Source organism: Phyllopteryx taeniolatus, chromosome 12, assembly GCF_024500385.1.
Source record: "Phyllopteryx taeniolatus isolate TA_2022b chromosome 12, UOR_Ptae_1.2, whole genome shotgun sequence".
In the NCBI taxonomy this organism is placed as follows: Eukaryota; Metazoa; Chordata; class Actinopteri; order Syngnathiformes; family Syngnathidae; genus Phyllopteryx; species Phyllopteryx taeniolatus.
The window spans coordinates 2,166,746-2,194,168 of record NC_084513.1 but is presented as its reverse complement, the minus strand read 5'-3'; the positions used below and the strand labels follow the sequence as shown (position 1 = coordinate 2,194,168).

Here is a 27,423-nt window from a genome sequence, read left to right as displayed (position 1 = left end):
TGTGTGGAGACTGTGCAAATCTTAATAAATCCTTGACATCCTGTGTATTAGCATACGTGGACTTCCTGCAGTGCAAACAGCGAGTGGCTCCCTGTGTTGTTATGCAACACATTAGGTGTGAACAGCGATTTTCTATATTGTTCTCCCTCTATTGTCCACAGGATGTGTGGATACCATACTAGTCCTTTCCTTTGTCCATCAACGTCAAACCTCGTTAATTATTTATTCTCTTTTTGTGTCAAATACAAATCTATATTTCTCACCCCATGTCCTGGTCCAACAAAAAGGTGAACATGTGCCAGTGCCGTTCATTTATAACTAGCAGACTATTTGAATAACAATGCTTTGTTTGTGAGGAGGTGTTGCTATAAAAAGCCTTGGAAACATGGAAAATATCTTCAATGGACACCATGGGCAAGGTATGTTCTGCTCTGCTTGCATCAAACCACAGTTTAGTTCTTCACATGTCATCATACAACATCCCATCTCCTGACAGATAATCTTCTACGAGGACAAGAACTTCCAAGGTCGCAGCTATGAATGCAACAACGACTGCACGGACCTTCACTCCTTCTTTAACCGCTGCAACTCCATCCGTGTGGAAAGCGGCTGCTTCATGATCTATGAGCGAGCCAACTTCATGGGCCACCAGTACTTCATGAGGAGGGGAGACTATCCCGACTATCAGAGATGGATGGGCTTCAGCAGCTGCATCCGCTCGTGCAGGATGATTCCCGCAGTAAGGGTCGAAATGTGTGTGGTTCTGCCTTTAAATCTGTTCTTACAGTCGTTCCGATGTTCGTGATTCTGATAAAAAAAAAATAGTCATTCGTTCGACAGCCAAAGAGCGAAAGTAATCATTCCAATGTCCATGATTTGGCCTCTAGTTTCCATACATAAAAGCTGTTGTTCTGATGTCTACGATTCTGCCTCTGGTTTCGATTCTTAAAAGTTAAACTAGTTTTCCTGATGTCTGAAATCCTGAAAGTTTGACTTTTCCTCCCAATGTCTACAAACCCACCTTTGGTTTCTGTACCTAAAGCTAGACTAATCATTTCAATGTCCATGATTCTGCCTCTGGTTTCTATTTTTAAAAGCTAGAAAGGTTGTTTCATTGTCTGTGCTTCTGCCTCTGGTTTCCATACTTAAAAGCTATAGTTACAGAGCTTTCAGATTTTTGCAATTCAGACTCAGGTTTCTGTTCGAAAAGCTTGACCAGTAGTTCCGATGGCTTCGACTCTGCCTCTGGTTTATGATTACAATGTCTGTTATTCCACTTCTGCTGTCTGTACAAATCTACACCATTTGTTCTTGTAGTTTCCATTTTTCAATGTCTATGATTCTGCCTCTCATCTCGGTACTTAAAATTAGACTAGTTCTTCTGATGCCCTCCCAAACCCAACTGTCCCTTCTGATGTGATCCCGCAGTACCGAGGCTCATACAGGTTGCGAATTTATGAGAAGCCTGACTTCAGCGGTCACATGATGGAGTGCATGGACGACTGTTCCTGTGTGTCTGACCGTTTCCATCACCGCCATATCTACTCCTGTAATGTCATGAATGGCTACTGGATCTTCTATGAGTACCCCAACTTCCGAGGGCGCCAGTACTTCCTGAGGCCTGGCGAGTACCGGCGGTACCGCGACTGGTGCGCCACCTGCGCCATTGTCGGCTCCTTCAGGAGGGTCACTGAATTTTAGCCATCAAGTAAAAACCTTGCTGTAAATATCAAATGCATTGTTTATTAAAGATGTCTGATTTTTAACTGACCTTGTAATTGCCTACTCCATGATATGCAGTCTTTTTTTTTTTTTTTTTTTTTTTTACAGTCAGTGGCTATAAACAGCCTTATATTTTGATCCATCATTCAAGCATACATCCAGTCCTACATTACTGAAAGATTTTACAGAAATTGCAGACATTACAATATAATTACAAAACATTGTAGCAATCAAATATTAACATTTTTTCAGTCAACAGTTAGCAAATATTTGTTTTGTCTTTTTAATGTCAGCGAACCTGAACCATAAAAATGTTTTCAAACCCTTGTTTTTTTAAACAAGGGTTTAGGGTTGACTTAATGAAACATTTTTTTTACTCTCTATCCTTTTAATGTGATTGATATGTTTTGGAGTTTGACTCCCCATGGATTAAATTAGCAGTGTGTTAACTATGATATACTACTAAGCAATATGCTCTGTCCCATTTAAATAGATAAAGTAAAGAAAACCTTTCAAGTTTTAACACTGAAATTCTGAAAAAGAAGGTAAGACCAATAAGTCAAACAAAATTATGTATTTATTTATTTATTTTTAAAAAGTATTCTTTATTGAACATATACACACAATTCAACAAAAGACAGGACATATTTAAACTGAAATTCTGAAAAAGAAGGTAAGACCAATAAGTCAAACAAAATTATGTATTTATTTATTTATTTTTAAAAGGTATTCTTTATTGAACATATACACACAATTCAACACAAGACAGGACATATTTAAACTGAAATTCTGAAAAAGAAGGTAAGACCAATAAGTCAAACAAAATTATGTATTTAATTATTTATTTATTTATTTTAAAAAATTATTCTTTATTGAACATATACACACAATTCAACACAAGACAGGACATGAAATAAAAAAAAGGCAGCAATGAATGTTGTCCTTTGAAACAAATGTTCATGTTAAATAGGATTAAGAAGAAGTGAAAGATTTACTGGGTTCTACCCCAAATTCTGAGTACAGATTTGACTGAGATGATAAAGACATAATAGGAAGCTACATTAACCCTTCTTCCATAAACAAAAATTAACGTAAATGAATTTTTAAAAAGTACCGACAGAATTTGTATGGATCTTGATTTATTGTGTGTGCCAACTCTGTTGGGATGTTTAGAACGGTGCATGGTGAAAAAACGTTTTAATAAAAGTTTTAGGATAATGCATACTGACATTTATATTACTATACATTATAAATATATACAGTTAATGGGGATTTTTTGATTCCGGTTCTATGAGGTCATCCTAGAGGCCCTGTACACTGCGCTCTCCCCATTGGCCATGATCACACCATATGTGCAGAAGCTTCTGACTGAGTGAGCACGGACAAAGCCTCTGCCCACACATAATGCAGGCGATCTGCAGCCAGAAATGTATGGATGGAGAAGCATTGTTACGCATTTATAGGCCCTGTTCAGCAAAAAGTCAGTCTGCCGATTCATCAGCTTTATGCATTTGAATAACAACGCGTCGTGGCCCCGGGATTTGGTATAAAAAGGCCTTGGAATCACTGGGTTAGCAGAGCAAGTTGAACCCTCCACTGGGAACTACCAAAACCATCACCATGGGCAAGGTAAAGATATTCTTACTAATGGTTGCATTTATTTAATGGGCTGAGCAAAAAATGTTTCTGCATCCTTTTTCAGATCATCCTTTTCGAGGAGAAGAACTTCCAGGGCCGCTCCTACGAGTGCCTGAACGACTGCCCGGAGCTGACCTCTGTTCTGAGCCGCTGCCAGTCCTGCCGTGTGGAGAATGGCTGCTTCATGGTCTATGAGCGCTCCAACTTCCAGGGCAACCAAGTGTTCCTTAAGAGAGGAGAGTACCAAGACCTGCAGCGCATGCTGAGTATGGGAGTGACCCTCGACTCCATTAGATCCTGTAGAATGATTCCCTTAGTAAGCAACTAACCAAAACCTGAATATTATGTGTTGGTGCTCCAGACATTGGAAATGACATTTGCCATTTGAATTCCAGCACCGAGGCCAGTTCAAGATTAAGATCTTCGAGCGAGAGAACCTGAGCGGCCAGTCCAACGAACTGCAGGAGGACTGTGACAACATCATGGAGCGCTTCCGCATGAACGACATCCTGTCCTGCCAAGTGATGGAGGGTCACTGGCTGATGTTCGAGCAGCCCAACTTCCGTGGCAGGATGATCTATGTGAAGCCCGGTGAGCACCGCAGCCTCAGGGAGATGGGCCTGAGTGGCATCAGGATCATCAGCTTGAGGCGTATCACTGACATGTGTTAGAATTCTGTACTCAGCTTGAATAAATAAAAACATTGTCTTCTTCATAAGTACCTTTGCTTATGTGGTGTTGATTCATTAGCTACTGTCTCCCTACAGATGGGCAAACCCACATTATTCAACTAGTATATAATTTCTTCTTGATACTGTTGACTTGTGTTGTAGCCAACAAAGCACAGATATCAAACCAAAACGTTTAGCAGTTGCTCAAAATCTCCAACTAGAATCTACTCTATCCACCACATCACGCCTGCAACAACTCCCTGGGTCCCCAACTTGGGGCATCACACCTGTGGGGGATGTCAGTGGTTTAGCACCCACACTTTTACCAATGAAAGGGTTCAACAATACTGTTTAATAATGCAGCCACTTCAACACTGCATTACCTGGTGAATTGGCCATAAGAGGCATAACAGTATTTGCTCATCCCTTTCAACCGTATTCACACAGTCGATGCAAGTTGCTCCATTAACATAGATTAACATAGATGTTCCAGAATCTAGATGTGTGGCCCACTCAGCGTGTCAATTATAGCTTTCAACATAATGGGATGTGTACAATGGTTCTTGGGTGTTAAACATCACACTCTGATGAAACACTGCACTGAGAGCCAGGAAAAAGTGTCTATGTCTTATTCTAGCTGAGGTGAAATACTGTACAATCAATTCCGAAGTGAGACATAGACCACCCAAAAGTGAGACCGGTATCAAGACCACAGCCAAACTTTGATATAACAACACTACCACTAACCTCAGGCAAAAGGCTGACCTATAACGCTCAAGCACACAAATACGTAAACAGGGATCCCATGTCTACATGGAGTCTACTGGAATGGCCTTAAAGACGCTGTCACTACATAATCGTCGATAGTACATGTAGTAACCCTAAAGTGTCCGAGTTGTTTGCATCAATGGAGCCAAAGCTGTTCCGCCAGCAGCTCGCTGCATCGTGAGCGGCTGTTGTGTCACCACAACAAGGAACATTTATTGCGTCTGGAAAAAAAGCTTTGTGTCCATTGTATTTATGTCACAATAACCCACCCTACTCTTCTTCCGATTGGCTAGCACCAAGACAGGACTCATACTTTTACTGGCTAATGTTTCGCTGAAGTACTTTAGCAGCACACACATATGTAGGTAAGCAATGCTGTGAGTCTATGGATGCAGGTTCACCATACTTTATTATTTTTGTGCGTCTCAGATGGGGGACGTAGATCAAATGAGATCCCAAAAGTACCGTGCAGGGAACTTGTTTATTACATAGATGGATGGATGTATGGATGGATGATAATTTGAAGACGAATTGTCATCCTCTTCCAACATATTGATTAACGCTTAATCACATGGTGATATTATCATTATCCATCCATCCAATTTCCATACCGCTTATCCTCACGAGGGTCACGGGCATGTTGGAGCCTACCCCAGCTGACTCTGGGCAAGAGGAGGAGGACACCCTGATCTGGTCACCAGACAATCGCAAGGCAGAAAGAAACAGACAACCACTCACACTCACATTCATATCTACGAGCCATTTAGACTTTCAATTTACCTATCATGCATGTTTTTGGAATGTGGGATGAAACCGGAGCACCCGGAGAAAACCTACACAGGTACGGGGAGAACATGCAAACTCCACACAGGTGAGACCTCAGAACTGTGAGGCAGATGTGCTAACCAGTTGTCCACCGTGCTGCCGATATCATCATTAGCATTGGCAAAATATCAGCAGTATGACATTGCAATGATTTTGTTTTTCCTCACAAAATTTGCACACAGCACTGGCCTGGATGTACTTCTGTTCTATAGTATGAGTTTCATTGAAGATAAGACACTAGGTAGTACATTTAAAAGTGATTTTTATTTAAAATCTTGCTTTGCTACACAGTTGCTTCTAAGAACAGGAATCCATGATGCGCCTCATGCTCATGAAGTGAATGCCACTCATGCCCATGTCCTTGAAGCTACTGTATTCGCCAGGCCTCAGGTAAATCATTTTGCCCCTGAAGTTGGGCTGGTCGAACAGCAGCCAGTGGCCCTCTAGCACGGTGCAGGACGAGCATTCACTCATGCGAAGGCGGTCTATGATGTTTTCGCAGTCCTCCTGCAGCTCGTTGGACTGGCCACTCATGTTCTCCCGCTCAAATATCCTGATCCTGAATTGGCCTCTGTGCTGTGGGTTGAAAGGAGAGAGGGAAAAGTCAGCAACTCACACTATTTAAAATGGATCATTAAGTGGAAATGTGATGTACAGTTTGTGCCACAGGCTACCCAAAGGTTCTTGCCTCGAATCTTGTTCTCCCCTGCTTGTATGGCTTTTCCTTGGGTACTCTGGTTTCCTCCCACATTTTAAAAATAATGGATGTTCGGTAACTTGGTGTTATAGTAAATGTGGTAAGGCAGTATCTTTTTCAAGGATACGTCAACGGGGTCAAAGGACTGAGGATCAAACCTGCAAACATTGGGTTGAGAAACGACCACTCTGCCACCTAAGCCAAGCTACACATCCCCTGAAAGTAAATGATTGTTTGTCTAGATGTGCTCTGTGATAGACCTGTTCAGAGTGGCATAGATGCCCATCTTTCTCATGACCCTGAATAGATTAAGTGGTAGACATTGGATGGCTGTGGTACAGTACCATAGGGATCATGCGGCAAGACCTGATGCAGTCATTCATGCCCATGCGCTGGTAGTCGGAGTAGTCACCCCTCCTGACAAAGAACTGGTTGCCCATGTAGTTTGTGCGGTCATAGACCATGAAGCAGCCGCTTTCCACCCGGCAAGAGAGGCACCTGCTCAGGTAAGAGGACATGTCAGCGCAGTCGCTGCTGGTCTCATACGACCGACCCTGAAAGTTCCTGTCCTCATAGAAGATGATCTGAAACCCAAGCAGTCATAACTGATTAGATAGATTATAACATAAAACTAATTCTACCAAAGCTGAGATTTACCTTGCCCATGGTCATGGCTGCTGTGGCACGTGTGGAAGCTCAAAGGGACTACTTGGTTTTCTCCATGTTGCCCGGCTGCTTTTATACCTGACCTTGCGCCCGAAGTATACATGACCCCATTGTGCAATGTCCTGACAGGGCAACATGCAGCGGAGGCCCCACCGCGTGCACGGCCAAAGTTCAAAGAGACCTTTAAATGCATTGTGATTTGTGCTGGTAGCAATTGTGGCGAAGAGGCCCCCCGTGTCACTTGCATTGTCTACAGTGTTCAAAGGCAAAAAACAGGTTTTCCACAAACAAAAACGTCCTACAGATCACTCCATCAATACATCGTAATAAACATACATTCTGTAGAACAAAAGAATTGGAATATAGAAATTATTTAACTGCTGTATACGAACTTCTTTCGATGGACATGAACAGTGTGAAGTAACTTACTTCCAAAATATAATATATCATACAGTGTATTACTAGTTGAACTCACCTGATAGTAATTAGTTCCAATAATTTTAGTATCTGAATGGTAATGTCTTTCACTACTTCAGCATTACTCACCAAAAACAACAGAAGAATTCTGAAGTATGACATATGACTTCAAAGCAAGTCTTGGTACTATGATAGAGATGGTTTGGTTTGGGGTACAAAACGATTTTCAGTGGTGATATCATTATGTATGTGGCGTTCTGGTCATTATGTGTGTGGCGTTATTGGTCATCTCGAGCACACCACACTATAAGAGCAGTAAGCATACCGATTTGTTTCCCCTCGACATTAGCAGGGACTCTCAAATTAGTTGAAAAAATGGTTACGATTCAGTGGCGGCTGATCAATAGATGGTGGACTCTGCCACACCATTCAGTTTAGCCCCCTTGAATAAGATAAAAAATATATAATAAAAAGGAAATAGAAGAAAAACATACAAAATATAGAATAGTGATGCACCAAAATTTCGGCCACTGAGAGGTTTCAGTCGATAATGGCCCAAAAGTGCATTTTCGGTTTCAGACTGAAAGACTTTATTCACCAAAATAAAACTGCCAAAACAGGATCTTGTTATGACGCAAGCAAAAACTGAGGCCAAATAACAACAGTCGCCCAATCTCACTGCTTTCCGCTGTTCAGGTACTAAGGGATTACTTGTTACATGCTATTTTGAGTCGCCCCAGCTACCTACAAGCTACATAGGAGAACGTTCTCAACACACAGCATAAGTCACTAATCATCGCCTCCATGGCGGCAAATAAGCTACACTTCTGACAAGTATTGTTATCACGAAGGGAGGATAAGGCGTAAATAACAGGACAAAAATGATGATGTCATGCTAATTGCTAAACTATCGTGACATGAATTCGCAAAACACCAAGGTAAGTGATTGGTTGATACGGTACATTTGTCAACATAGGTCTGGCTGGAACCGCGTTACAGCGTCGAGTAAGCAACTTTTAAAAGAAAAATAGCAGGAAAATTAAGTGTCTAGAGAGAAAATACTGTAATACACGACGAAGCTAGACAGCCACACAGGGACCGGAACCCGAGATGTATTTGTATGTCACCGCTAGCACGCTACGTCACTAGAGAAAATGGGGCTATAAGTTTAGAAGTACATTAATATAATAAATATTTATGATATAAGATAACCTTTACTAATCCTACGAATGGTGAAATTTCAATCATTTTAGGAGCAATAGGGGATACAGAAAATACAAAAAGGTTACAAGGTTCATAAATATATATACATAAAATAACAAATATTCAAGCCATCATTTATTAACAATTAGTAGAGGTTAAGAGACACACGTGTATTTAAGTGTTTGTGTACGTGCGTGTGTGTGCGCATGCGTTTGTCCGTAAATGCCTTTTCACACTTAGCAGGGCGCAGCACGCCATCGACAAACCCGTTCCCATTCATCGTGTATGTGCTGTGAGGACGCAACGACAGCGCAGTGTCGCATTGCGTAGCGACGCTCAAGTTGGACATTTGCCGTTGCAGCGCCGCGCCTCAAGTTGAAAAATGTTGAAGTGGGTGCTGTGACATCAGACGGTGCAGCCAATAGGAGAAGGGGTTGGTTGAGTGATTTCAGAGCGCTAACAGAAATAGACTTCATGCTAGGGTGCTAACAAATCACTTCCAAATATGGCGAGGTTGTACCAGAGCGCCGTTCTCTTTGCCAAAGCCAAAGAAAACAGTCTGGACACTCATTGAACTCACTACACTGCTCCGCATTGGTTACATCCATGTCACATGGTTTATGGATGCAATATTGTTTGTTTTCCCAGCAGCTAATGTAAGTTTTGGGGCTTTTTAAGGTGATTTTGGCAAAATGGTTGGTTGTCCCAGACAAGCTGTATGGCTGCACGTTTGTCGAATACCCTCAAAAGATGTCGCCTATGGGTGGTAAACCCAATCTTAATCAAATCTTAATTAAAAATAATTTGCATTATTATTTTATAGAGCTGAATAATGCATTTATTTTGTGTCAAAAATTATATATTTTGAAAACAGGGGTGCTTGCCAATGCACCCTTTTGATGGTCTTGGTAAAGAAAAATGTACAGTGGGTAGGGAAAGTATTCAGACCGCCTTAAATTTTTCACTCTTTGTTATATTGCAGACATTTGCTAAAATCATTTAAGTTCATTTTTTTCCTCATTAATGTACACACAGCACCCAAAATTGACAGAAAAAACACAATTTTTGAAATTTTTACATTTTTGTCTTCCTAATCGTCCTCCCCACCACCAGAGACATCTTAGACACCACCATCCTATGCTGTCTAGCCACACTCTCCCCTACCACTACCTTACAGTTGGTAACCTCCTTCAGATTACATCGTCTGCACAAGATGTAATCCACCTGCGTGCATCTACCTCCGCTCTTGTAGGTCACCCTATGTTCGTGCCTCTTCTGGAAAAAATGTGTTCACTACAGCCATTTGCATCCTTGTTGCAAAGTCTACCACTATCTGTCCCTCCAAGTTCCTTTCCTGGATGCCGTACTTACCCATCACTTCTTCATCACCCCTATTACCTTCACCAACATTTCCATTACAATCTGCACCAATTACGCCTCTCTCTCTGTCTGGGATGCTCAGAACTACTTCGTCTAGCTCCTTCCAGAATTTCTCTTTCACCTCTAGGTCACATCCTACCTGTGGGGCATAGCCACTAATCACATTACACTCGATCTGATACTCTTTTCACCTCCAAGACATTCTTAGCCAACTCTTCTTTTAAAATAACTCCGACACCATTTCCCTTCCCATCTACACCATGGAAAATAATTTAAACCCTGCCCCTAAACTTCTAGCCTTACTGCCTTTCCACGTGGTCTCCTGGACACACAATATATCAACCTTTCTTCTAATCATCATGTCAACTCCCTAGATTTTCCTGTCATAGTCCCAACATTCAAAGTCCCCACATTCAGTTCTAGGCTCTGTGCTTTCCTCTTCTCTTTCTGCCGAAGAACCCTCTTTCCACCTCTTCTTCTTCTTTGACTTCGACCCACAGTAGCTGAATTTCCAACGGCGTCCTGCAGGTTGACGGCGCCGGTGGTGGACGTTGTTAACCCGGGCCACGGGTATGTATGGAATTATTTGGATGAACGCTCATATTTGTTTGGCAAAGTTTTAAGTTTCCTGACGCAAACCTCTGCATTTATCCGGGCTTGGGACTGGCCTACAGTTTGCACTGACTTTCGCCCCCCATAGGGCTGCATTCCATAGGGCTGCTCATCGTGCATGTCAGAGCAAATGAGAATCATGAGATCAAAGGAACTGCCTGAAGAGCTCAGAAAGAGAATTGTGGCAAGGCACAGATCTGGCCAAGTTACAAAAAAAATTCTGCTGCACTTAAGATTCCTAAGAGCACAGTGGCCTCCATAATCCTTAAATTGAAGATGCTTGGGATGACCAGAACCCTTCATAGAGGTGACTGTCCAACCAAACAGCAAACGGGGGAGAAGAGCCTTGGTGAGAGATGTAAAGAAGAACCCAAAGATCACTGTGGCTGAGCTCCAGAGATGCAGCGGGAGATGGGAGAAAGTTCTCGAAAGTCAACCATCATTGCAGGCCTCCACCAGTCGGGACTTTATGGCAGAGTGGCCCGAAGGAAGCCTCTCCTCAGGGCAAGACATATGAAAGCCTGCATGGAGTTTGCTAAAAAACACCTGTAGGACTCCAAGATGGTGAGAAATAAGATTCTCTGGTCTGATGAGACCAAGATAGAACTCTTTTGCCTTAATTCTAAGCGATATGTGTGGAGAAAACCAGGCACTGCTCATCACCTGTCCAACTTATTTGGAATTGGGGTTGTACTTTCCGTACCCACTGTATGTTGTCTATGAATGGAGCCTATTTCTTTTATAGTTCACTAACTGGCCATGATGATAATCTAAGATTAACATAAAATATACAGTATATATTTTGAGGTTTCTTTAAAAAATATACCTTACATATGGCACATTTTGGAACTAGTCATTCGCTTGACATTGCGTTGCATAATGACGTTATGTCAAACTGGTTGACAAAATGGCACCCGCGCATGTCACGCTGACTGTCCAGACTGTGTTTTACTTACTCTTTTGAGTTAGCTGACCTCATAGCCTCCCCAAATGTGGTACACCACATACAGCTCTACTGTAGTAGTACTGCAGTAGTCTACTGTGGTACTACTGTGGTCTGAACCCCCGTAAGTATCGACACTTGTCTGTGTCTGTTTTTCTTCAGCTGCCTTGATCACAAAATTTACCAGCCTGTGCTTTTATACTTTGTGTCTGGATGATAGATTAAAAATGCTGGACTGTTTTTATCATACCGAGCATCAGTTTAGTATCAGAGTCCTATTTGTCATTTCAACAAATTTTCGCTGCATACACATCTCACACTCTTGTTCGGGCCTTACTGATTTGCACTTGATCTGCATACCCTCAACCACAATTTATGATTTTAGAACATCATCATAATAACAGTGGCCTAATATCTGATGCCATGTCTGAATGTCATGGCAATTGGCACTAAAGAGACAGCAGGAAGGAGAGCAAAACAAAACCAACAAAACTAGTTTTATTTTACAGGCTCCAAAAAAACAACAGCTTTATCATGAAGCTCTTAAATTGTGACTGCTCAAACTTGGATATTTCTGCCCACTTCAAACTTGAGAAAACACCTTTAGGTAAATTGCAGATGTTTCCATTGTTGTTTTGGCAGCGGATATGGCAAAATTAGCACTGTCCTTATGGTGTCGCACACACAATCAATACGTCTGTTCAGCAAACAGCTTCTTCATGAAGTCTTTTAAGCGAATAAAGCAAATCATGTTTCTGTAGGGCCCGATGCATGTGTTGTTGTTTTTTGGGCAGTTAAAATACACTATCTGACTAGACCAGTGATTTCCAACCTTTATGGAGCATATGGAACATATTTTACAATTGAAAAATCTCACGGCACAACAACAAACAAAAATGTCACAAAAAGTGAATACATATTTCCTGCCATCTAATAGAAGACCATTTATCATTTGTTCTGTCTGTCACTATGCCTCACTGGCATAAATAGATGAACAAAGATAAAGATAGATTATTTATTGTAAATATATATTTTTGAGCAATTAAGTATATATATATTGTAAATATAATTTTTTGAGCAACTAAGTATATATATATATATATATATATATATATATATATATATATATATATATATATATATACAGTAAATGAACAAGTCATTTAAATCGTGTAAAACCTAGTAATAACACACATACAGCATCCACAGCGAACGACAGATCTTCCTGTAATCAATCAAACGACGCACTTTCACCAAACACTTGGCCAAGATTCACAGCGTTCGTCTCTCAAACACCACACACATTCATAAATATTGTTATTACGTACGTACTGCAACGGCTGGATTTTCTTTTTGGGGATCCCGATGAGAAGTGCGTTGCAGTAGTTCAGCATGGAGGAAACAAAGGCGTGGACAATTTTTTCGGCATCGTAGGGCATGTAGGGCAGAGCTATGCAATGTTTCTGAGGTGAAAGAAGGAGGTCTTGCAGAGGTGTTTGAAGTCAGGTAAGGGTCCATTTCCACACCAAGGTTAGTAACCGTAAATGAGAACTGAATATTATGGCCAGAAAAAGTGATGCAGGTGGTGGAGGATGACTGGGTCTGGTGTGAGGTGCCAACGAGAATGGCTTCCATTTTTGCACGCCTACATCTTCTCCAGGCATGTGGTGAGTGAGGATGTGGACGAGCTGCAGAGAGGGCCCGGTTTGTTTTGATATAAAGTTGGGTGTCATCAATGGAATGAAATTCCATGCCGGCTGATGACACGGCCAAGGGGAAGCAGGTAAATGGTGAAGAGCGTGGGGCCAAGGACCGAACCTTGAGGGACACTACAGCATACAAGGAGATTGGAAAATATTTTTCAGATTTTTTTGAGATGGTCGTCACAGCCAGTTCAATTCACATGAATGGGAGTGGAAAATAGCCCCCTCTCTTTTTACTGTCACCCGCATCTAATCTCAGCTCACATTCTCTATTAGCGTGCCAACAATCTAATGCGTGGTGAATTGTGCTTGACAATAATTTATGCAAACTCTCAGCGTGGTGCAAATGAAGCGAATGTGGTCCTCTTCTGCGATTCGGCGGCGGCTCGTGCCCGAGAGAGTGCTCCACCATTCTCGCCGTGCTGTGAGTGGCTGCCGGGGACAGACGTCGCCGTAGCCGCTCACAGCGCTCTCGCTCTCCGGGCACGTGTGTGTGAGCGACCACTCGAATGTCTGTTCCGTGTGTATAAATAGCTCCCACAATCAAACTCATGCAAAGGATTTCAGTCTGACCTAACCATCGAAGGACGTGACTTCGAGCAAGCAGATGCAGTGATATGGACCAATTAGACCCATGCTGTTTTCCATATTTAAATGAGGGGAGATGAGCGATCCAATCAGAGCAAAGCTCATTTACCTATCGCATAATAATGAGAAACCCGACCGTTTTTAATGCCAGGCGGAAAAGACCACTAGAATAGCTTGAAAAAGTGCATTTTACCTCGTGAGCTAGATATTTCGCTTGTCAACTACCTAGTTGGTAGCTCCCTAATAAGTTCATTTGAATATTCAGCTTAGCTTGCTGTAGCATACACGACGAGACTTTTCTATTTGTATTTGATCATCATTGAACTTTTAGTTGTAAACTTGTTAATCTGAATTTCCTGGTAGAAAAAGTAGCTTAGTTTGCTTTCCCGGCTCATTATTTGCTATCTAATGAGCTAGATACTTAGCTTGTAAACTAGCAGGTTATTGAGCTAGTTAGAACATGCGGCTTGATTTTGCTTGATTATAACTGTATGTCAACATAGTATCATTATATTAAAAAAGAAACAGTCGTAAAGGAAAGAAAGGGACGCAGGCGTGTTCAACTGATATCTTTTAGTGGTTTTAATTTGAAAAATCAAACATCTAGCATATGTCCATGATGCGCTTCATGCTCAAGAAGCGAGTACTGCTCATGCCCATCTCCTTGAAGCTGCGGTGCTCGCTGGGCCTCATGTACACCATCTTGCCACGGAAGTTGGGCTGCTCGAACAGCAGCCAGTGGCCCTCCATCACCTGGCAGGACAAGCATTCTTTCATCCGGAGGCGCTCCACTATGTTGTCGCAGTCCTCCTGCAGCTCTTGGGACTGGCCGGTCATGTTCTCCCGTTCAAAGATCCTAATCCTGAACTGGCCTTTGTGCTGTTTTGTGGAGAATAAAAAAATATTAGCATTTCTGGAGGTTTTTTAAAGTGTTTCCACTCTCGTTTTCTGTCTTCCAAATCACTTCATTGTTTTTCTCGGTCCTGCAGTCAGACATCTAAAGCAGTGGGTCTCAAATGTCTCTCTCGTACTCCCTTTCTCCATATTCAGGCCTTTATGACATTGGCCATTTATTACGTTATGGGCCTATTGCATTTTACAAAGGGCAACGGTATTACTTTATGGGCCATAATACGTTATGGGCTGTTATTATGTTACGGGCTTCTACAGTTTGTGATTCTTTCAAACAGTTCTTAAAGATGTTGAAGCACTGATGAGACTCACTGATCTAAACAAAACAAGGAAGCAAAGCTAAAGCATGTACAGTATGCTAACGACGTGCTAACTGTCAACGCGCAAACCCAAATATGTTTTATTTAGACACGGCTGATTCACTTATTAATAACACCCAGCTTCATCTTGTTGGCTGCCGATGCTATCGCTATCGTGTTGTTGCGTGTGAAAAACTCTCATATGATGGTTGTAATTGAATCACGAGAAGGGGGGCAAACAAACTCGTGTTTCATTTAGTTGGGGATGGGAAAACCTTTCCGCTCAAGGGCCACATTTGATTTTTAAAACAGTCCAGGGTTTACTTCAAAGTTAAAATGTGTACTTAATTTATGGAATATAGTTTATTCATAGGTAAAATAGTTAATCGTTTCATTCTTACTTCCATTCTATTTTAAATGAATTTAATTATATTTAATTAAGCTACTATTGAATAGAGTAAATTGCAAAATGTTAAATCTATCTATATCTATTTTTTTCCATTGTTTTTCATTTGATTATTTATCAATTCATTGACCAATTATTTGATATGTTAATAAAAAATGAATACATTTAAGGAAAAATAGCTAAATGCAAAAAGTATCACAGTATCTACCACTCTACAGGTAGATAATGTAAAGAGCATATTTTACACACGCCACCCTTACAAAACCCACGGCCCTTTCTACCCACCATGTGGATGATGCGACAGGACTTGATGCCACTGGTCATGCCCATCATGCTGATGGAGTCGGCGTGCTCGCCCCTCTTCATGAAGTGTTGATTGCCCATGAAGTTAGGACGCTCGTAGATCATGAAGCAGCCGCTCTCCACCTGGCAGGACTGGCATCTGTTCAGGTAGGAGGACACGTCGGAGCAGTCGCTCATGCACTCGTAGGAGCGACCCTGCAAGTTCCTCTCCTCGAAGAAGATGATCTGGGAAAGCAAACAGGGGTACAGTAACATTCCCAAACTTTTTTTTTTTTTTTTTAGCCCCGCAGCCCTTTTCACCATCCTGGCAGAGTTGGCGCACCCCCCTCTCGATGTTGTTACTTATAAGACAGCTGTTGCTAAATTGTTTTAACCATGCACCACTTTTTATCATCCACACAGAGATTACACACAATGTTAACAATGTTCCTTATAGGACACGCTTTCCCAAACGTTTTTAGCCCCAAGTAGAACTAAAAAATTATCTGCGTAATTTGTTTGTTGGTGCACACAATGTTGCTCCCCATCGAACTTTGCTAAATTGCTTTTCAACATCACGACCGAGTTGGCCCCCACCCGTGCATGCTCCATTAAAAACGTTTTCCTTAAATTGTTCATTTTTGAGTTAGGGCAATAAATGTAAGGCCATTTTTATCTAATGTAAACCGTCTCCTTCACTAAATATGACCAATTTAGGAGTGGGTGATGTGGATGTATTATTTAATACCACAATATTGTAACATTGTTGAGGGTTACGCTCGTTCCAATTTCAGTTGTGCAAAAATGCAAAACACTATTTATAAATATGAAGAAAATAAGTTTATTGCGTCCATGGCCTTTGAACACAATTAGAATTTTAGAAAATCTAATTTGAGACTTTAAGGACCTCAAACACCCTATGATTTGAAAAGTAACATCTCATAGCGGAAATATGTAGATTTAATATTTGATTCTGTGAAAGAAAATCGTACTTGAGAAACAAAATTGTTAAATGATTATACCAGACCACCATTACACCGTTGGAGGTTTTTGGAATCCCTATTTCAGGAGATATTGAATGCTTACCTTGCCCATGCTCATGTCAGTGGTGGTCATCGTTGTCAGGTGAGCTGCTGCTGCTAGCACTGAACTGCTGTTGTGCTGTTCCATTTAACCCTTGCTTTTATACCTGAGCGAACCCTACGGCGTCAGCGGGTCCCCATTGTGTAAAGCCCTGAGCCAGCAAGATGCTATGGAGTGTGGCAGGGGCTTGTGTCACATGCCTAACATGGTGGTCTCGTGACTAGGCCCTTGAAGACCAGGTAACACAAAGCCTTTTGTATTTGAAATTTACAAAATGGTCGGTTTCATTGTGCTGCACGTGAGGGCAGGGCTGATGAAAACAAAGAAAAAGAATATCTGCAATGATAGCTGCTGTACATCCTGGAAATGAAAGCAGCTCAACAACAATGAAAACAAGAGGTATTCAAAACCCGAACATATATTTATTTCAGCAGTTTGCTCTGGTAGTTAGTTCATTGTTTATTCATGCGCTAATATTTTAAAATAATTTTTCAACTTTGCCGCAGTTATTTATCTAGTTGACATTTTTGAATCTTTGTCGCAGTTAGCTAGCCAGTTTAACGCTGTTATTGTCTTTATTTGGATTAATTTAACATTTGCTTTACATGATGTACATATGGTGCCAGTATTGAACTTGTTAGCAGACTAATAAGTTGCTACCAAATGAGGTACAGTGGTACCATGACTTCCAAGTTTAATTTGTTCCGTAACTCAATTTACTCATAGCCTATGGTTAATACATTTTTCCCAGTGAATGAAATGTCATTAATATGTTAATCCCCCAAATAATTGTTATTACTGTTTTTAAAAAGAAAAAGAACACTGTATTAAAAAAAAAAAAAAATAAAAGAGAATGTAGAGAAATACACTGCTTTTTGTAATCACTATAATTATAATTATAATAATATTTTGTGTGTATTGTACAACCCCAATTCCAATGAAGTTGGGACATTGTGTTAAACAGAAATAAAACAGAATACAATGATTTGCAAATCATGTTCAACCTATATTTAATTGAATATACTACCAAGACAAGTTATTTAATGTTCAAACTGATAAACTTTATTGTGTTTCGCAAATAATCATTAACTTAGAATTTTATGGCTGCAACACGTTCCAAAAAAGCTGCGACAGGTGGCAAAAAAGACTTAGAAAGTTGAGGAATGCTCATCAAACACCTGTTTGGAACATCCCACAGGTGAACAGGCTAATGGGGAACAGGTGGGTGCCATGATTGGGTATAAAAGGAGCTTCCCTGAATTGCTCAGTCATTCACAAGCAAAGATGGGGCGAGGTTCACCTCTTTGTGAACAAGTGCATGAGAAAATAGTCGAACATTTTAAGGACAATTTTCCTCAATGTACAATTGCAAGGAATTTAGGGATTTCATCATCTACGGTCCATAATATCATCAAAAGGTTCACAGAATCTGGAGAAACACGGCATGTAAGTGGCAAGGCCAAAAACCGACATTGAATGCCCGTGACCTTCAATCCCTCAGGCGGCACTGCATCAAAAACCACATCAATGTGTAAAGGATTTGGAGATTTGGAGAAACATATGCTGGGTTTTGGAGAAACATATGCTGCCATCCAAGCAAACGTCTTTTTCATGGACGCCCCTGCTTATTTCAGCAAAACAATGCCAAACCACATACTGCACGTGTTACAACTGTGTGGCTTCGTAATGAAAGAGTGCGGGTACTACACTGGCCTGCCTGCAGTCCAGTCCTGTTTCCCATTGAAAATGTGTGGCGCATTAAGAAGCGTAAAACACCACAACGGAGACCCCGGACTGTTGAACAGCTGAAGCTGTACATCAAGCAAGAATGGGAAAGAATTCCACCAGCAAAGCTTCAACAATTTGTGTCCTCAGTTCCCAAACGTTTATTGAATGTTGTTAAAAGAAAAGGTGATGTAACACAGTGGTAAAAATGACCCTGTCCCAGCTTTTTTGGAACGTGTTGTAACCATAAAATTCTAAGTTAATGATTATTTGCTAAAAACAATAACGTTTACCAGTTTGAACATTAAATATCTTGTCTTTGTAGTGTATTCAATTAAATATAGGTCGAACATGATTTGCAAATCATTGTATTCTGTTTTTATTTATGTTTAACACAACGTCCCAACTTCATTGGAATTGGGGTTGTAGTATTTATGCATTGAATGATGTGACCTTTGTCTGCCTTTAAGGGGCGTGGCCTTGTGAGTGACATCAGGAGCTGAAGTCACTCCTTGCTAGTGATCTCATTTTGTATTTGTGTGTTTGACTGTTTGTCCTGTTTAATAAACAGCTGAAAGCGCATCAGCGACTGTGGCATTCTTGGCCCACATACAAGGGTATTACAGTACCTTAGTCACTCTATTCTTTTTTTTATTTACTTGAGCTCCAACGCATCTGAAGCTAGGTTGTCAGTCAACGTTCAACTCGCAACACAAAGAAAAAAAATTACCAAGTGAAGGTTCGTAAATCCCAAAACTCGTATGGTGGGGCACTCATAAGTCAAGGCACCAGTGACTTTACATTATTTGTAGTGATGTTACAAGATGTGCTGAGTCTTCGAGGCGTATGTCGAGTAATGGAGGGGGCGTTTCCGCAACGCGGGTATCGAGGATTGCTTCATTTAGGGGCGGACCCAGAAGTGATGACGTCTGAAGCCTCGCGACCCAGGCTGTACCACATGACCGATTCCGGAAGCGCTTCAGGGTTTGCCGTGAGGTTTGACAGCAATCTAAATCCCTCATGCAGGCTCCTTTCAAAATGTGTGTGTGTGTGTGTGTGTGTGTGCGCGCGCGTGTGTTTTATATAGTTGCAGTCAGCTCAGTTTGGATACTGTAGTTTGTATTGGCTAAGTTTGGTTGGCAGCAGTTTGGGCAGCTCACTCCTCAGAATCCTTGGAAAGAGGCTCCTGCCCGCTAACCTGGCACCCTGTTCTAATAGCCCATTGTTTCATACATTTGACTCTCAACCTGGGGTATGGTGGTCGCATGGGTCCAAACCCCAAGCAGGACTGCACCGCATAAGAAAATCTTACCTTTGTTTATTAAAAACTGCATTTTCCACCGTTTCTTATTTTATTCATGGGGAAAGTATTTATCGTTTTCACAGAAAACAGGGTAAAATAAAACCTCACTGGGAGAGGATAAATTACTATACCCCAATTTAAAAATCTTGCTCTTGAATGAATCACTTTACACAAAAATGATGATAAACTGTTATATCTAAATAAGCACTTTCAAAATCCTCTCCCCTCTGAAGCCCATGCCATTTTCCCAAAGTGACAGAAAAACATTATACAAACAGCCAGTGATGAGTAACATTTTAACCATTCAGAAATAATATATTTTACACTTTATGTTGGAAATTACTTGGTCAAACATTGTTTTGAAATACATAGTCATTCACAAGAGCTAAAAAGATGCAAAAATGCAACGCAGCACATACTGCATGTGGTAAAGATACAGCTGCATGTGATTATGCACATGGCCAGCAGGTGGTTTCTTGTGCAATGACGCACCAAGAAATGAACCTTTACTCCAACCAATGGCTGAAGTGTTACAATGCTTCACGAAGCTTCATCTCGCCATCACTAATTATTTGGCTTGATAGCTAGCTAGTTAGTTGCTACCAAGTGAGGTTTTAGTCAATAGATTGTTAGCTAGCTTATAAGACCATGTTTGTTAGCTCGAAAATTACTTTGTTAAGCTGAACGTTAGTTAATTAGCTCCGGATGTTATCCATGATTTATCCATTATCTGGGGTTGGGTTGCCGCGGTAGTTGAAGCCCAGACTTCCCTCTCCCCAGCCACTCCGTCCAGCTCTTCCGCATCCCGAGACATTCCCAGGCCAGCTGGGAGACAGAGGCTATGTTCACACTGCAGGGCATGATGCCGAATTCAGAATTCAGTCTGTTCAATGCTACTTCTTTATTCTGCCTCTCTGTCTTGTGTAAAACGTCTAGACACATGTGGTTGATAGAGCTGCTCTGTCACTAAGCAACTACAGGATGCTGTTGCGTTAGCTGCGGTGGAGCGAGGTTGCTCAAAGTTAAAACAACACAATTCACACACCATAGAATGTTTCTTTTTCCCCCCCTGTCCTGTTCAGTTGCATGCTCATGTAGAATGGTGGATCGGAATGCCTTTTTATACTGGAGCAGTTTTTATGTGCAACAGGGGTGTTTGAAAAGTCTGAAACCAAACAACTTTAGGACAGACTTCAGTATGTGTGTTTTGGGGGGTACCGAGGGTGGGTTTAGGGTGGCGTGAAGGGCCTTTCAACAGGCTTATGTCTGGGGCACCAGAATTTGGTGCTACACCCTTACTTAGCTGATAATTGGTCAAATAGGCATTACTTCAGTGTCAATTTTCCTCTAATAATGGGTGCAATGTCTAACGAGGGGAAACTGGAAAAAATATAAATATATCAGTTTGCAGTTCTGTTATTTAACCCTTACATACTGTTCAGGTCAAATATGATCAGTTTTACGCCTCCTGACCTCAGCCAGCTGGTCTGTTTTCACAAGACACAGGAAACCTGTTTTATATCACATGGGGCATAAACTGGTCAAGAGTCCTCAAGCCTTTCTTAATGACTTCTCAAACAAGGACCTTTTTAACAAGAACTGACCTAATGACCTATAATTTGGGAAACCCCTTTTCAAATCTGACAGTTCGGGACAATTGCTGAACAATGGAACTTGACCATCCCGTAGTGGTTATTAGAGACACTGCCTGTGGACAATAAAATGACATTGAAGAAATCCCACATTTGTAACAAACAAAACAAACCATGAATATTGTAAATGTATACCTTGATGTCATTACTGTGTCAGGTTTGCAGATCTGGCTATGAGACTTTGAGAACTGCTCCTCTTGACTGAAGCCAAACAGTACAAAATGATGTTGTATTGAACAATAAGTAGTTGATTTGCCAAGACTAAAGTTGAAACAATCATTTTATATGCTTGATCTATGCGAGAGACAGTTTCAAAGTTGGGAATCGTTTATTTTTTTTAAATATGCTGAGTCTCAAGCCGTACTTAGGGCGTGGCTCACGCAAATTGAACGAAATTTAACATGGAAACCCGAGTCAATGGGTGTGGTCTTTTGTTTTTACTTTTTATGCATCTTCTTCTTCACCGAAACCTACGTCCGTTTCTCCTGAGACACCTGAGAAAGACCAGATGTAAAACATTACAGTGATTACAAGAAAGTACAAATTGGTGCATAGTGATCTCGATCTCACACGAGTCCCAACTTTATTCTCCCTCACTATGATTCAACTTATTTTCACGCTCAAATTACGAATTCATTCACCCTATATCTTGTTCTTTACCTAAATTTGTCTGTAATTTTTGAAGTAAAGTCCCTCTGCATTTTCCCACAAACTCCCCTGTAGTTTACATTAAAATCTCTCTTAAATTCCACTTCCTGTTGTGTATTGTGTGTGTTTGAGTCCAAAACAGTTGACCGCTGAAATTGAGAACTTTTATTTCTATTAATGTAGCGAGCATTCTAGATGACAGAGATAGAGGTTTTTTCGCCACTTTTCCTAAAATTTACCAATATAAAAAAGAGACATGGTGCCCTATACTTTACAAAGTTAGTTTGATTGTAACCTTCTAATGGACGTTGAATTACACCAGAAGTAAATGCAGGTGTACAATTTTTGCACAATTTGCACAAAACCACGCTTGTCAAGGCTTCAATTGTTTATTTTTATTTTATTATTTTTTTTATGAAATTTGCTTCCCATTAGTTCTAGCAACACTGTTTCATCCAATGCCTCCACTTTGGTAGCCGAGCTCTGACGCTTGTGTCAGTGTAATCGGTGTACCTGTAAATTGTGTACTGACAAATGCTCAGTGTTGTTTGGAACACAAATTGCGATTAAAATGCGTGAATTTTTTAAACTAATTAATTGCAAAATTTATACAGTGTGTGTGTTTGTGTGTTTATATATAGTAATATGCATTCCAACCAATACAGTTACTAGTTACCTGTTAAAAAATGTAGTCAGTAATGTAATCCAAGTAACACAATATTAAAGTAATGTAACTTGATTACTTTTGGATTAGTCCAATATCAAATTTGTCTGTGTGCATATATATATATATCCATCCATCCATCCATTTTCTGAGCCGCTTCTCCTCACTAGGGTCGCGGGCGTGCTGGAGCATATCATCGGGGAGGAGGCGGGGTACACCCTATACTGGTTGCCAACCAATCGCAGGGCACATACAAACAAACAACCATTCGCACTCACAGTCATGCCTACGGGCAATTTAGACTCTCCTATTAATGCATGTTTTTGGGATGTGGGGGGAAACCGCAGTGCCCGGAGAAAACCCACACAGGCACAGGGACAACATGCAATCTCCACACAGGTGGGGCCGGGGATTGATCCCGGGTCCTCAGAACTGTGAGGCTGACGCTCTAACCAGTCGCCCACCGTGCCGCATATATATTTATTTATATATATATATATATATATATATATATATATATAGTAGTTTTGTTGTAATTCTTTGAACAGTGACAAATGGCAATGAAAACAGTTTTGAAATTATGAAATGGATAGCTAGCATCTGCTTGCTCAAACAATAAGATTCAAGATAATGTTCAGATCGAGGTAGTCTTCTTTATTTACAAAGTAAAGTTGAATGTTTGGCAAATGGTACAATAGTGCACAGTATACTTTGTTTAATTGATTTTTATTTTATTTTATACATTTAGTTGCAGGAGTCCGTGATGCGCCTCATGCTCATGACCCTCATGCTGCTTAGGCCCAACTCCCTGAAACTGCGGTACTCGCCGGGCCTCACGTATATCATCTTCCCACGGAACTGGGGCTGTTCAAACATCAGCCAGGGGCCCTCCATCACCTGGCAGGACATGCATTCATTCATGTTGAAGCGTTCCATGATGTTGTCGCAGTCATCCATCAGCTCGTTGGACTGGCCACTGAAGTTCTCCCTCTCGAAGATCTTTATCCTAAACTGACCTCTGTGCTGCTTGGAAAGAGCCCGAGAAAAAGTGTTGGCATCAATGGAGGTTTCTTGAGATTTCTAACTTAGGAAGGACATCGCTTTCTACCCACCTTGGGAATAATGCGGCAGGACTTGATGCAGTCTCTCATGCCCATCATGCTCATGGAGTCGGTATACTCGCCCCTTCTTATAAAGTACTGGTTACCCATGAAGTTGGGGCGCTCATAGACCATGAAGCAGCCGCTCTCCACGCGGCAAGACTGGCACCTGCTCAGGTAGGAGGATATGTCAGCGCAGTCGCTTGTGCACTCATAGGAGCGACCCTGGAAGTTCCTCTCCTCGTAGAAGACGATCTGGTATAGCAGGAGAAGAACGGTGAATTGTCATAAACCAACATACTGTAATTTGTCTTGTATAATGCACATTTTTCTTTTACCCCCAAAGATGATCAAAAGTCAATAGTGCGCATTATACATAGCTATAGGAGAAAATGAAAAAGACTTTCACATTTTATAAATGTATGCCCCCATCTAGAGGTTAGGAAAAAGTTGTACACTTTCATTCTAGTATGCCACCTAGAGGTTATGAAAAAGGTGGAGACTACACTTTCATGCCAATATGACAGGGGTACATATGACTGCATATATGTTTATACATATATATAATTCTGCTCATAAGTTTACATACCCAACCAGAATTGATGAAATATTTATTTATTTATTTAAATACGACTGATGATTGAACAACAACCATCATTAATTTCTTTATGGTTATGTTTTGTTTAATGATAATGCTTTTTTTGAATCCCATTAAAATAAAATAAAAGCTATTTCGCCTGGTCCTTCATGTTTTCTTAAAATAATTGAATAACACATCTTACAAAAATAATTGAATAACACATCTTACAAATTCTGCCTGGGTAATCAAACAAAAACAAAAAAAATCCCATTTTATAAATGCATGCCACCATCTAGTGATTGTGAAAAAGCTGTACACTTTCCATTCCAATATGCCACCGCCACCTAGAGGTTATCAGAAAGGTGTACACTTTCCTTTTAGTATGTCACGGCCACCGAGATGTTATAAAAAAGGTGTCGCCGACACGTTCATTCCAATATTAGAGGGGTACCTATGACTGCATATATGTACAGTTGTGCTCATAAGTTTACATACGCTGGAAGAATTTGTGAAATAGTTTTTTTTTTTAAAATACGACTGATGACTGAACAACAACCATTATTAATTTTGTTTATGGTTATATTTTGTTTGATGATAATGTTTTGCACTCATGTTTATATTGCGAAAACCATGTTCTGTTCTGGTTTCTGTGGCACTTGCATGTTCTCCCAGGGTTTGCCTGGGTTTTTTCCTAGTTACTACAGTGTCACTCCACAGAACATGCATACTAGATATATTGAAGACATTCTTGTCTATATGAGCCCTGTGATCAGAGGTGGGTAGAGTAGCCAAATATTGTACTCAAGTAAGAGTACTGTTACTTTAGACTAATATGACTCTAGTAAAAGTAAAAAGTATTCCTTCAAATATTTACTCCAGTAAGAGTAAGAAAGTACTCCGTGAAAAAAAACTACTAAAGTGTAACTTGTGAGTAACTTCTGATTTAAAAAAAAAATCAGAGCATGAATGTCAAATAAAATAATAATAATAGTATATGAGAGTCCACACACACCTGCCACCATTAAAAATGTTAAGTGTTCCAAACCGACACATGCATAAGGGCTTACAGAAACATTATCTTAATTATTCACTTAAATGACTAAATGAAGAAGCTGTTTGCTGACCAGAATTTGTGATAGTTTTGTGTGTGTATGTGCATGCGAGAGAGAGAGAGAGAGAGAGAGAGAGAGAGAGAGAGAGAGAGAGAGAGAGAGAGAGAGAAACAGTGTTAATGTTTGAAGTGAGCTGAAATATATATGTTTGTGTGCGGTCATGTGACTGCCTTGTGCCGTCTGATTCATGAATTGGAGTCAAATGACACTAATGATCATGTTGGATTGGCTTCCTATGCGGAAGTCGAAGATAAAGTCTAAAAATAGATTGCGCGCGTAATAATGGATACTGTACTGTATATAAAAGTAGCGAGGGGGGTGTCGATCATTGTAACGGAGTAAAAGTATGGATTCTTCTTCACATAAATACTCAAAAGTAAAAAGTACAGTGCATTCAAGCTACTCTGATAAGTACAATTTATCCAAAATGTTACTTGAGCAAATGTAACGGAGTAAATATAACGCATTACTACCGACCTCTGCGTGTGATTGAGTGGAGACCAGTCAATCCTGTACCCTACCTTTTGGCCAGAGTCAGCTAGGATAGACTCCAGCTCACTCGCAACCCTGAACAGGACAAGTGGTACAAAATGGACAGATGAATTTAAATGTAACGTACCTTGCCCCTCATGCTGCTGCCGGTTTTGCTCATACTGGTTGTGTTGCTGTGGTGTCCTGTACCTGGTTTAACCCTTTATTTTTATACCTGACCAAATGATGGCTCCTCCCCTTAACAAAGCCCTGAGTCAGCGACATACTATTGACACCCAGAACACAGAGGTTATGGCCATATTTTCAGCACTGCGGGGAACCTTTCAGTCTTTAGAAAAGCTTTTTCTTTCATGTTAGAAAGGTTTTCAGCCATGCTAGTCACGTGTAAATAGGTCCAACCGTGTGGTTGACAACCATGACAATGGCCGGGAGTGATGAGAATAGTCTTTTGTCTTTTTTAAATGGGTTCCAGACATAAATCCCAAAGTAATAACTTGTACATCACTTTCAGATACTATACCTAAACAATCCACTTGCTTTTGAAAAATTAATTGACAGTCCAGAGTACATATTTACAACAAAACAGTGTTTGACCTAGGAATGGGCAATATGGTCTAAAATTCATACCAATCATATTCAGTCCCTTCACGGTTTCGCAATATAAACATAAGTACAAAAATTATAACGGACATATTTCTGAATGGGTTATATACCCCCTTGCCAAAGGTAATTTGATAAAAAATAAAATTTTGAGAAAATTTTTCAATCAGACTTTTGTTAAAAGTGTACTGTACCACAAAAGAACTTATTCTGGTGTTTTGCTACGCTACCTTAATGCTAGTTTACCGGTTAGCATGGCTTCTCTGTCTTTTCCTCTTCTCTCTTTTTGTTTAGTGTGTCACATGATTAGCTACTCCTCGTCCTCCTTTACTGATCATGATACTTGCCAGTAGTGTAGCTTATTGCAATGGAGGAGAGGATTAGTGACTTAGACGAGCAGGTTAGAGGAAGGACAGTGTTTAGCCGCGCAGGCTAGTCAACCGTTATGTATATATATATATATAGTTAGCAAGCTAGTTACCATGGGGAACACGGCTCTTGTCAGTAAGACTCATTGCACAGGGGAAGAAGATGTACTTTGTGTGGATCTATATCCCATTGACTCTCATGTGACTCCAACCTTGCCTTTAAAGATGCACAAAAACTTCAAACACTACTCGGGATTTCAGCACAGCTCTCAGTTTAGTGAGAATCAAATAATTAACTGTGGGTGTGTTTTGTGAGTGTTCACATAGTGACAATGTGCCCAGCAACCAATAAACAGCAGTTTGT

At 40.7% G+C, this 27,423-nt stretch overlaps 5 protein-coding genes across 5 annotated transcripts; 2 read left to right on the top strand and 3 right to left on the bottom strand.

The window, feature by feature from the left end:
- The first annotated feature begins 280 nt into the window (after positions 1 to 280).
- LOC133487046 (gamma-crystallin M2-like) lies at positions 281 to 1,770 on the top strand. The gene is made up of 3 exons (XM_061793011.1): positions 281 to 419; positions 497 to 739; positions 1,429 to 1,770. Exons 1-3 carry the CDS (start codon positions 402 to 404, stop codon positions 1,699 to 1,701), a joined length of 534 nt encoding a protein of 177 aa, XP_061648995.1. The 5' UTR covers positions 281 to 401; the 3' UTR covers positions 1,702 to 1,770.
- A 1,433-nt stretch (positions 1,771 to 3,203) lies between these two features.
- Positions 3,204 to 4,081, top strand: LOC133487042 (gamma-crystallin M1-like). Its single transcript, XM_061793007.1, has 3 exons — positions 3,204 to 3,351; positions 3,425 to 3,676; positions 3,756 to 4,081. The coding sequence occupies exons 1-3, from the start codon at positions 3,343 to 3,345 to the stop codon at positions 4,029 to 4,031; spliced, it is 537 nt and encodes a 178-aa protein (XP_061648991.1). The 5' UTR covers positions 3,204 to 3,342; the 3' UTR covers positions 4,032 to 4,081.
- A 1,788-nt stretch (positions 4,082 to 5,869) lies between these two features.
- Positions 5,870 to 7,112, bottom strand: LOC133487043 (gamma-crystallin M3-like). Its single transcript, XM_061793008.1, has 3 exons — positions 6,979 to 7,112; positions 6,666 to 6,905; positions 5,870 to 6,200 (listed from the first exon to the last, which is right to left on the bottom strand). The coding sequence occupies exons 1-3, from the start codon at positions 6,991 to 6,993 to the stop codon at positions 5,922 to 5,924; spliced, it is 534 nt and encodes a 177-aa protein (XP_061648992.1). The 5' UTR covers positions 6,994 to 7,112; the 3' UTR covers positions 5,870 to 5,921.
- A 7,279-nt stretch (positions 7,113 to 14,391) lies between these two features.
- Positions 14,392 to 16,976, bottom strand: LOC133487038 (gamma-crystallin M3-like). The gene is made up of 3 exons (XM_061792998.1): positions 16,819 to 16,976; positions 15,736 to 15,978; positions 14,392 to 14,712 (listed from the first exon to the last, which is right to left on the bottom strand). Exons 1-3 carry the CDS (start codon positions 16,900 to 16,902, stop codon positions 14,437 to 14,439), a joined length of 603 nt encoding a protein of 200 aa, XP_061648982.1. The 5' UTR covers positions 16,903 to 16,976; the 3' UTR covers positions 14,392 to 14,436.
- A 6,470-nt stretch (positions 16,977 to 23,446) lies between these two features.
- On the bottom strand, positions 23,447 to 26,301 carry LOC133487039 (gamma-crystallin M3-like). Its single transcript, XM_061792999.1, has 3 exons — positions 26,219 to 26,301; positions 23,920 to 24,162; positions 23,447 to 23,830 (listed from the first exon to the last, which is right to left on the bottom strand). Exons 1-3 carry the CDS (start codon positions 26,249 to 26,251, stop codon positions 23,552 to 23,554), a joined length of 555 nt encoding a protein of 184 aa, XP_061648983.1. The 5' UTR covers positions 26,252 to 26,301; the 3' UTR covers positions 23,447 to 23,551.
- Between the last annotated feature and the right edge of the window lie 1,122 nt (positions 26,302 to 27,423).